Raw genomic sequence first — 10,420 nt, forward strand, 5'->3', positions numbered from 1 at the left:
AAAAGAATAAAGATTAAAATTCTAAGTTATAAAGTGATTAACAGTTTCTCTTACCCCTTTAGTGAAGGCACGGTCACTAATAATAAAATAAAAATATATATTTAGAAAAATTAAAAAGATATTTTTTACTCTATTTCTTTTTTACTAAAAACTTATATTACTACAAGAAAATCATGAAATAGAAACCAATTTTAGAAAAAAAATAATTAGTTGCTATAGTGATAAATTAGATATCATTTTAGTGATTAAATAAATGTTTGGTTTCTAAATTAATTTCTATTATTATTAAATGGTTTCTAAATTGGAATCTAATTTGCAATCAAAGTTTTTCCTAAATAATTGGTAGTTAAAAGCTTTGGTAACTAATTAGATACTAGAAACTATTTAACAATAATATAAACTAATTTAAAAACTAAAATTTTTGTTAGTTTCTAAAATGGTCTAATTTAGTTACTATTGCAACTAACTATTTTAGTTTTTAAAGATTGATTTCTATTTAATGATTTTTTTTTTAGTATATTATTTTATTTTAGGATGCTGATATATTAACACTCTTAACAATAAAAACATACATTTCACACCTTAATAAATTAATATTATTTATTTTTATTTTATTTCTTAATTTAAAAATATTATATTATGTGGTAATATGTTAATATCATAAATAAACCGTAAAAAACATACACTCTACAAATAATAAAATAATATTTAATTGTATTTAATTTGTTTTTTAATTTTAAACATTATTACATTATTATAATGTGGTGTAAGTATATGTTTTTACTCTATGTGTGGTGTCAAAAAATCTTTTCCTTTTTCTTCTTTTCTTTTCTCATCTACATACTTTTTTTCGCCCTCTATTTGCTTCTCTTTCTCTCTCAAATTCACCCTTAAACAAAGTCAAAAGTAAAGAGTGAAATTACTTTATGTGCAATGATATATATAAGAACATGGATTCGTGCAGCACTATCAACTACAGCATGAAAACGTTGAATTTGTTTATACCTCCCCGGGAAAGGAAAAAATGGTTTTGGGACACACAAAATAGCAATTATAATTTTTTTTTATTCAAATGACACTTTATGTGAATGGCTCCTGTTCATAGCATCCTATCAAAGTTGGCACTTGGTGAGGGTGTGATAGAGATTGTGCGAATATATTTTTATTGTATATATAGAGAGTAGCATTGTTTTGCTAGATTTTGTACTTTAAACTGAGAAAAGTCATCATAGGAGTAGTGACAAGATGGGAAGAATTTCAAGGACCAGAAGTTGCGCAATTGCCTCTTCAATGCAAGATAACCAACACCAACCACCTTGCATTACCTGCACCACTTTTAACATTCTTGCACCAATATACAAGCGTCTCAACCATGAGGTTCTTCTTTTGTGTTATGAGTTTCACATGTTTGCATTTATGACTTGCTTAAATGGGGTGCTCTAAATTTGGATGCTTGTTTGTTTTCACTGATTTGTGTTTTGGTGGGGTGAAAGCAGGATCAGAATTGCCGTGAAAGTGACTACAGAGCGTGTTGGTTGGCCAGGAATCAGAGGATATTGGATTGGTTGTTGTATGAGAGATCTTCTATTATCTGTCTTCAGGTTTGTATCATCAATGAAATAGATTGGACCTGGAATCTTCTTTAATGGGCTAAAAGCCAATGGTAGCATGTTTTTATAGATTACACAGATGTTTCATCAGAAAATTAACCATTATATTTTATGAGGTCTCAAGTTCAAATCTTCTTGCTGAAAACTGTTCATTTCTTGTTTGTCTTAGAGTCTGTTTCTGTGGGGTGGTGTGGTGGTGGTGCTAATGATATGTTGGATTTGTGCAGGAATTTTGGATTGGAAACGAAGAGCTTGTTGATGTGTATGACAAGAGACTTGGTGATGCTGGTTATATTAATTTCAAGCTTGCAAGGACTAACAATCGTGGTGATGGTAAACAACATTCTCCCTCCATTGAAAAAAACATTGTTGAACTCTTCTGGGACTTGTTTGAATAAACTTTCATAAACACTTGTCCAGAAGAAAATAAAAGAATAAAATGAAAGTTTCTCACAATTGAGAAAATTAACTTTTATAGAAGTTGTTTCCCCTTCAATTCCTTCAAAAACTTGAACACAAATTGATTATCAGTGTTTGTATGGAAGTTTATTCAAACAGGGTCTTTAGAGATCTAAATTCTGATGAGGTTTTCATACTTTAATTTTCCATACGCATGGTTTTATTAGGAACTTGTTGAATTTGTGCACAAACACAAATGTTCATACATCATTTCCTTTTGAGTGTTCAGGTCTTCTGATAGCAGTGCAAAAGGATTATTTCACAGTTGTTAACTATAAGGAGCTGCACTTTAATGACTGTAGTGATCGAGTAGCTCAACTGTTACACGTTGAGTTAGCTTCTTCCTTATCACAATGTCAAAACAGTGATGTTAGGCACGAAATTCTCATTGTCAACACTCACCTACTGTTTCCTCATGATTCGAGTCTTTGCCTTGTACGACTGCATCAAGTATGTGAGCACTTAGTTTTGGTATTTAAACACCACTTTTTGTTACCTTTGGCATCTCACTTTGTACTTCAAAATTTTGCTTTTCTGCAGGTCTACAAGATACTTCAATATCTCGAATCTTATCAGAATGAGCACCAACTTAAGCCTTTGCCAATCCTATTATGCGGGTAAACATCAAATCACTCATTTGTGAATTTAGTGTTTGGATTATCAATGAAAATTTGATTTTTGTTAATATTGATTTTGAAATGATACAATTCTTATAAAGTTATTAAACTTATTTAGAATCAACTTTAGTTCTAGAATCAATTCTTTAAAGAAGTTACTTAAAATCATTAAGTAGTATTAACAAGTGATTACGAAGAAGAATGAATTGTAAAATCAAATATCCACTCAATTTTTTGTTAATTTGTGATAATTACTTTTAAAGTTATATTTAGGATGGTTTTAATTTCCCAGTGACTGGAATGGAAGCAAAAGAGGACATGTTTACAAGTTCCTAAGGTCTCAGGGGTTTGTATCATCATATGATGCTGCACATCAATACACTGATGCTGATGCTCACAAGGTCATAATCAATAACATTGCTTTCAGAATTTTCAGCTGGATAACATTCTATATCACCCATATTTGTTTTATCTTTTCTCTATGCAGTGGGTTAGCCACCACAATCATCTCGGAAACACATGTGGTGTGGATTTTATATGGCTTCTTAACCCTGACAAATATCAAAAACTACTTAAAACAAGTTGGAGCGAAGCACTGTTTAGCATGTTTAAGGTAATTGTTTGGATCATTTTATTGCAGGCCTAGGAAAGGGGAAAGGGATTGGGGCAAGGATTAAGGTTGTTGTTCACAACTCACTTAGGCTAAGGTGTTCTTTAGACCTGCCATAAAGAATTTAGAATTTAAATTTTGGGTGGCCAGGAGGTTTTAATTGAAAGTTGTACTTCAATGAAGTCCAAACTATCATCATACTATTTATGTAGTTGAGCAAAAGAATTCTGTCACTGACAATAAACTTCACCTTTTTCAGTATCTAGTGCAAAAAGATTCACTGACAGAGAGAGATGCATTTGCTTTTCTAAAGGTTGACAATGAAGATTGTATTACCTATTCTGGTTTCTGTGCAGCACTTAGACAGGTATGCAGTGGTATATCCATTATTACTACATGACTAGATGAACACTTGCACGTTTCAGATAGTGCTTGTGCTAGTCTGAGAAGTCCTCATCTTAACAGTTTTTTTATTTTTTCCATTTTGTGCAGCTTAATTTAATTGGTCATTGTCATGGGTTAAGTGTTGAAGAGACAAAGGACTTGTGGATTCAAGCAGATATAAATGGAAATGGTGTTATTGATTATAAAGGATTTCTGGTAAAGTAGTTCAGACTAAATTAGATATATGTTATTTGAATTTCTTACAAAAAATTAACTTGTGTTGGGATTTATACAAACAATTACTAGAAATTTAGGATAAGTAATTAATTGAAAGTGCCCCTTGAAATCTAAATGTTTTTTCTCCATAGAGCATGTACTAATGCATTGATCACAAGGCTATGCTTACAATCATTTTTATTGTTGCCATGTCATTAGACAAACTAGGTAAACTGTGGAGTTCTGTCATGTGTGTAATTCAGATGAACCTTTTATGGCAAGTGTAATTGGTAATGAAGCATGATTGATCCAACTTCTCAGCTTTCACAAACAAATATAGTGAAGTAAAATTTGGTCCTGCCATAGCTTTGTCTCATTATACAAGTCATATAAATGTTCTTAGAGTAAGACTTATTAGACCATTTGATTCTTCACCTGAAACTCTGTTTGTTAAGTCATGGTCTAATTTTATGCTGTTGCAGCAGCAAATCTGGAATCCAACAGGATCAGATGAAAGAGATGACAAGAATGGGCAACATGATGATGAGGCAAATGATAGTGAGAAGGAGCAAACGATTGGTTTTAATGTAAAAAATGCAGTTCTTTTCCCTCCAGAGGTAGAAAAAGGTAGATGGCCTGAAGACTACTCTCTCTCTGATCATGCAACACTCACTGTAGTGCTCTCACCTATAAGAATGCTATGCCACACTCCAAAATAATGTCCAGACAATACTTGGGAGCATTCTAGCATAGAACTTGGTATTAAAGCTTCATTACATAAATAACACAAAGGAATGAGTGGAATGATGGAACTGGCAAGGGAACATAATGCAAAATACTGCACCATCTTTGAGCAGAAGTGATATCATATAATGGCGCAAGCAAAGTAAAAGGGCAATGAGAAGATATACCACTTAACATTCTCATACACACCATAGACTAGTGATGACATTTGAAGTAGCAAGATCCAGCTCAACACTCAGTTTGTTTTCCCCATTTGCCTTAACTAAAGAAAAGATTCAATCAAAGTAGAAAGAAGAATCATACTAATCTGTATAAATTGCTACATATGGGTCTTAAGCATTAGCCATTTTTTTCGTAACTTGGTGAGGTGCAACATGCAGAGCTTCTTGAGATAGAGAAGGAGTTCAGAAAAATTGTGCACACATTTCTCTATGTAACAAACTAAAATTGTGCATACCATGGGCAAGTAACCAAAGGAATTGCAAGCACATTCTAAGCAATGCCAGCAAAAGATTTTAATACAAGATAAAATGCTTTGCAAAATAATAATATCAATAAGCAGATTGCATCTATGCACGAAATTTTGGCAGTCTGGTTTAGTTGAAGTTTCAAAAACCTTGATGTCGAACTTGCTGGCTGACGTAAATATATTAGTTTAGCACGAATAGTGTCAAACATTTAAGGGTTTCTTTGAGTTATTTTGTGTTTAGAATGACGACAATTTTTTTTAAGAGGTGTTTGGTATGTTAGTTGTTTTTATGCAAATTGATGTGTTAAATTAATCATTACAAAGTATTAAATTATTTTTACTCTATTTCATTTTTTACTTAATTACCTTTCAGTTTTTTTTTATTTAATTTGGTTTCAGTTTTAAAAAATGGCTCAATAAGTTTTTTTTAATTTAAGAAAAACTTTATTTATTTGTACTAATTTTAAAAAAAAAGATAAAGTTACTTATGAAAATATTAATATATTTTAAAATTATAACTTATTGTGCAACTTATTTAAATTTGTTTTAGAAAAACTAAATTTATTTGCACTTATATTTGTTATGCAATTTTATTTAGATTATTAAATTTTAATTTGATTTTATATTTTATGGAATTATTTTTAAATTATCTTATTCAAATTTTAAAAATAAAAATAAAAAAAATTCATCCCTTTGCTATTCCTAGTCGAAATATACTTAGTACCATGAAGGGAACGCATGAAACTAGGTTTCAAATAATACGCTGATAATTCACTCATTTTAGGTTCTATGGCATCATTACATACCAAAGACAAGGAAATAGTTTTCGTCCTTTTCGTAAAATTTTCATTTTTCAAAGTGTAAACATGTCCGAACTACAGATAGAAATAAGTAAGACGGAAAATCTTAAAACATTTGAATACAAAATTCAATATCATATCACATAAAGATACTAAAAATTAGTATACAAACACTTGAAAATACTTCATATGTACCTCCATAATAATTTACCTTTCCAATAGTTCAGCATTGTGACTTTCAGATAAAGATCATCCAACACAACACCAAAATTATCCCAGATAAATTACTTATTTGACTAACTTAATCATTCTACTCATTATCTTCATCACTGTCTTCATAGTCAAAATCTGATTCATCATCACTCCTTGGTTGTGTTAGTGAATTCATGTCAAATGATGATTCCATTTCCATTTCTTCCATGTCAATAGTGTCATAGTCCATTCGTTGCTCAAATTTCTCATTAGAACAATTAAGCATCCATGACAGAGAACACTTTAACCCTTTCTTGGCAACCATCACATGCCTAGGCTTTATAGTTGACTCCAAACCATAAGTGAAGAATGCAGGGAATGTAACCAAGTCTTCCAAAGGCCTTTTCATCTCCATTTGGAAGTAATCAAAGCTAAGTTTCATGATGTCAATGTTTAAAGCGAGTAATTGAGGGCATGCAACAATCATCTTCCTCATCTGTGGCAATGAAAAGCCACAATCCTTAAGAAAATCAACATGCTTCAGCATAGGTCCCCTAATGAGGCTAACTACATGTGGCATCTTCTCAACAACTCGGCCAAATTCCTCTGGATCCAAATCAAGTACAGAATTGAGTATACTTCTCTGATTGGCAAGCTTTGAATTTAAATCAGTTCCAATGATGTCAGGATACTGAGCAATTATAGACGGAAGTGATGTTCGCCTCACATTAAACACTTCAAGGGATTTAACATTTGGTTTCACCTTCTCATCCAGCCCAAATCCAAGAATATAGGGTCGTTGCTCTATCAGTCTAGCAATGGCTAACCTTGGAATCCCCAAACTTTCCATATACTCCACAAAAGGCTTGATAATTCTACCAACTCGCATCCCCAAAATCTCTGGAAATTTAGTTAAAATACCCCCAATTTCTCTTCTTCCTACACCAATTCCAATCAAATAAGCAACCGAGGTGCTCATGGTTCCCTCAAGTTTGAAGCCAAGCAATTCAGGGTACCTCTCAAGAACACGAGGGATATCCTCAGGCTTGATATCCATCCCCTTAAGATAATTTACCACCGGCATAAGATCCACAACAACACTAGCATGGAGAACTTGTGGGTACCTCTGCAAGAACCACGTGATAGAGGATTCCCTCACTCCCAATTTACCAAGATAGTCAAGCACAGGAATCATGTTCTTCTTGACGCTGCAGCCAAGAACAAGTGGATAGTTGTTGATGTCTTCAATTGTAAGCCCCAAACTATGAAGAAACTCTATGCGCTCCCTCATAACATCAACAGTCACAGGAAGTTCAAGACCATCAAGCTCATCAGGAACAATGCCAAGTGACATCAAGAATTCATAAACCTTTTCCCTTATTGCAGCCTTCTCTTTCTTCATTTCTGATAAACTAGGACGGCTATATATCGATGAGGAACCTCCCCGCCTACGATTCAATCTACCGGAGTCCGAATCAGACGCCGGCGAATACACAGAACCAGAACTAAATGTCCTATCAGCAACAGAATAGTGAAGTTTCGTAATCAATTCCATCCTCCTAATGCAATCACGAGATAACCGTAAAGCAAGGGTAGCACTCAGCTTACAATGACCAAATGTTAGAATAGGCATTTCCGAATGGCCAATCAAAAAACTGGGTTTTGCTATGCTACCAGAAAAGTTTATTGCTTTCATATTTTCAAGGTCCAATCACTACCATTGAATTGAATCTGCAGAAATAAGAAAAAGACGGCATCACTCACTTGGTTGAGCAATTGTTGAACATAATTGAAACCGGAACAAAATTACAAGCTTTGAGAAATGAGCAAAGTGAATACCAAAACCAAAAAAAACCCAGAAGTTGAATGCTTGGGATATATAACCTTTGAAGACTTTAAAGGATTCTGCTGCATAAACACCCAAACAAAAATGGGGAAAAATGAATAACCTTTTCATGGTGAATAAAGGAAATGGTAACAATAGTGATGTGAGGGATAGGGTTGAAGAGATTGAGAGATAAAGATGGACTTACAGTGATTGGAAACTGAGCATTTCACGTTCGAACTGAGGGAGCAAGAAAGGATAACAAAACCTGCAAAGGGTTTCAAAGAACCTACGCGTTATTTTTATTCAATTTTAGAACTATTTTTATTAGGAGTAGTATATATTTTTGTTCTTATAAAAATTTAAAATTCAATTATAATCTTTAAAACAATTATCTAATTTTTCTTGCAGTAACTTTAAAATGTTTTTTTTTCTTAAACAAAATCTCCTTTAAATCAATTAACTATTAACATTATTAGATGTCTCTGATTTTTTTAATTCTATGTTTCCTTATTAAATTAATTTTATAATATGTGATTTTATGTGATTTATTTATTATATAAAAAAGGGATAAGTAAATATATTAGGTTTGATTATCTATAATCAAATAACTTGAAGGTTTATAGTTGAATATGATCTTTAGCTAGAGAATTTTAATAGGATAATTAATTTGTATTTTAAAATATTTTATGATAAAATATATGTGGTTAGGATAAAGGGTTTGAAAATTTATAATTTTATAAAAATAATTGGATCTTTTTTTAAATCAGATAATTTTATAGTAAGAATTTAAAATTTTGCATACTTTTAAATGTGTGTATCTTCTGTTCTTTCTATATTTTCTTTTCAATCGGATTTGTGAACAATTTAAATTTGACTAAATCTAAGACATAGTTGGTTTGGTTGAATATATCTCATAATTTTTTTTTATTTTTTTTATAAATATCAGTTATGTTTTTTTTATAATTAAATGTTTATTTTTTTCAGTTGACATCATGAGAGTTACTTTGATGTTAATGTATGTTAAAGTTATTTCGGAACTAATATTAGTTAAGGTTTTCTTGCACAACATTAATTTGTTTTTTTCTTATGTCAAACATATTTTTAACCAATATTAATTAGAATTATTTTCTTAACAATGTATATTAAGGTTATTTCTGGATCAACGTTAATTAAGATTTTTCTTGTTAATATTGGAGATAATATTTTTCAATTCATATCAACTAAAAATTGTTTTATCGGTATTAATAGGTTTTTTTTAATTTGCATTGTTAGTACTTTTTTTATAGATCACTTTTATTTTTCTTTCAATATTAGTTAGAATTTTCTCGATTAATATCAAGTTTTTTTATGAATATGAATTAAATTTCTTAATTGACGTTTGTTATACTTTTTTTTTTTAATGTACGTAGTGATGTATTTTTTTATCAACAAGACCGATGTAATTCTTTATAAATAATTTGTTAAGATTTTTTTTAGTGTTAATGAAGAAACTTTCGACCGATATTGACAAGATTTCTTTGTCAATGTTAATTAAGATAATTTTTAAGTCAACATCAATTGAAAACTGGACAACAAAATAAAAAATTTCAACAATATCAAAAAATAATTCCAAAGAATATTGGTCTAAATAATTATATTGAAAAATAACATCAATTAAGATTGATTAAAAAAATATTATTCATATTAATATATTTGAATTATTAACTATTGTTTAACTTTTTAAATAATTTTTTGTATTTAAAATTAAAGTTCACTATTTTAGTTTCTTTCTATTTTTTTTATTTTTATTATATATTAGTTTTTCTGCATTGCTTTTTTCTTTATGAACCTTTTAGTATGATTTTAATGTATTATTAAAAAATAGAAAAATAATTTATTTGCACTAAGATAACTCCTATTATACAATTCCTATTATATTGTTATATTTACACAAGAAATCATCTGTAGGATGTGTTTTGATTTGATATCCACATTTTTAAGTTCATGGTACCTTTACTATGTAGTACAAAATAACATACAACCCATCTTATACATTTTTTTTTTCATCTCTCAAACTAATATTTACTTTGTTTCCTCTCATGCAGTCTCTCTTATTTGTCCATATTTTTTCATTATCAAAGTCCTTCTACTGTGATCAGTTCCATATTGACTCTTATTGGTCAATTCTCAACTACTATTCAAAGTGGAAGGAATGTTTAGATGCCAAAAATGCATGATTATAGATTTTTTTTTCTTAATTTATTGATAATGTTTTGTCAATTTGTGCAGATTCTAAGTTGAATTGGAAAGGAAAGATCAATATTTATCTTTGCACCACTCTCTTAAGCCATCTGTTATCAAAACTTTTCTAAAAATTAAATGAGCAAAACCCTGAAGTTTTTTTCTTAAATTCCAAACAAATATGGTAATACTGCATCCACATATTGGTAATCCATGCATTGTAAGGACCACTCGTTGCAATATGTTATTTTTAGAGTAAAAAAATGATTTA

At 30.5% G+C, this 10,420-nt stretch overlaps 2 protein-coding genes across 4 annotated transcripts; one reads left to right on the forward strand and one right to left on the reverse strand.

Annotated features, from left to right (window-relative positions):
* Positions 1–971: 971 nt before the first annotated feature.
* Positions 972–5,094, forward strand: LOC137823914 (uncharacterized calcium-binding protein At1g02270-like). Of its 2 annotated transcripts, none has more exons than XM_068629253.1 (10): positions 972–1,377; positions 1,497–1,601; positions 1,838–1,943; positions 2,299–2,519; positions 2,610–2,686; positions 2,979–3,087; positions 3,174–3,299; positions 3,556–3,663; positions 3,789–3,896; positions 4,379–5,094. In XM_068629253.1, the coding sequence occupies exons 1-10, from the start codon at positions 1,246–1,248 to the stop codon at positions 4,613–4,615; spliced, it is 1,329 nt and encodes a 442-aa protein (XP_068485354.1). In that variant the 5' UTR covers positions 972–1,245; the 3' UTR covers positions 4,616–5,094. The 2 variants fall into 2 exon arrangements, with proteins under 2 accessions (XP_068485354.1, XP_068485355.1); XM_068629254.1 differs by having other exon boundaries at positions 4,382–5,094.
* A 907-nt stretch (positions 5,095–6,001) lies between these two features.
* On the reverse strand, positions 6,002–8,254 carry LOC137823915 (transcription termination factor MTERF4, chloroplastic). 2 transcript variants are annotated; one of them, XM_068629255.1, is made up of 3 exons: positions 8,135–8,254; positions 7,941–8,006; positions 6,002–7,832 (listed from the first exon to the last, which is right to left on the reverse strand). In XM_068629255.1, exon 3 carries the CDS (start codon positions 7,795–7,797, stop codon positions 6,220–6,222), a length of 1,578 nt encoding a protein of 525 aa, XP_068485356.1. In that variant the 5' UTR covers positions 7,798–7,832; positions 7,941–8,006; positions 8,135–8,254; the 3' UTR covers positions 6,002–6,219. The 2 variants fall into 2 exon arrangements, with proteins under 2 accessions (XP_068485356.1, XP_068485357.1); XM_068629256.1 differs by having other exon boundaries at positions 7,941–8,009; positions 8,135–8,246.
* Between the last annotated feature and the right edge of the window lie 2,166 nt (positions 8,255–10,420).

The sequence above is a fragment of the Phaseolus vulgaris genome, chromosome 8 (genome assembly GCF_000499845.2).
Source record: "Phaseolus vulgaris cultivar G19833 chromosome 8, P. vulgaris v2.0, whole genome shotgun sequence".
Lineage (NCBI taxonomy): Eukaryota > Viridiplantae > Streptophyta > Magnoliopsida > Fabales > Fabaceae > Phaseolus > Phaseolus vulgaris.

Bases quoted from the DNA above. Each gene is read 5' to 3' on its own strand.
- LOC137823915 (XM_068629255.1), bottom strand. From the start codon at position 7,797: ATGAAAGCAATAAACTTTTCTGGTAGCATAGCAAAACCCAGTTTTTTG.
- LOC137823914 (XM_068629253.1), top strand. From the start codon at position 1,246: ATGGGAAGAATTTCAAGGACCAGAAGTTGCGCAATTGCCTCTTCAATG. The intron at 1,378-1,496 runs GTTCTTCTTTTG...GGGTGAAAGCAG, and splicing joins ACAAGCGTCTCAACCATGAG to GATCAGAATTGCCGTGAAAG. The intron at 2,687-2,978 runs GTAAACATCAAA...TTAATTTCCCAG, and splicing joins TTGCCAATCCTATTATGCGG to TGACTGGAATGGAAGCAAAA.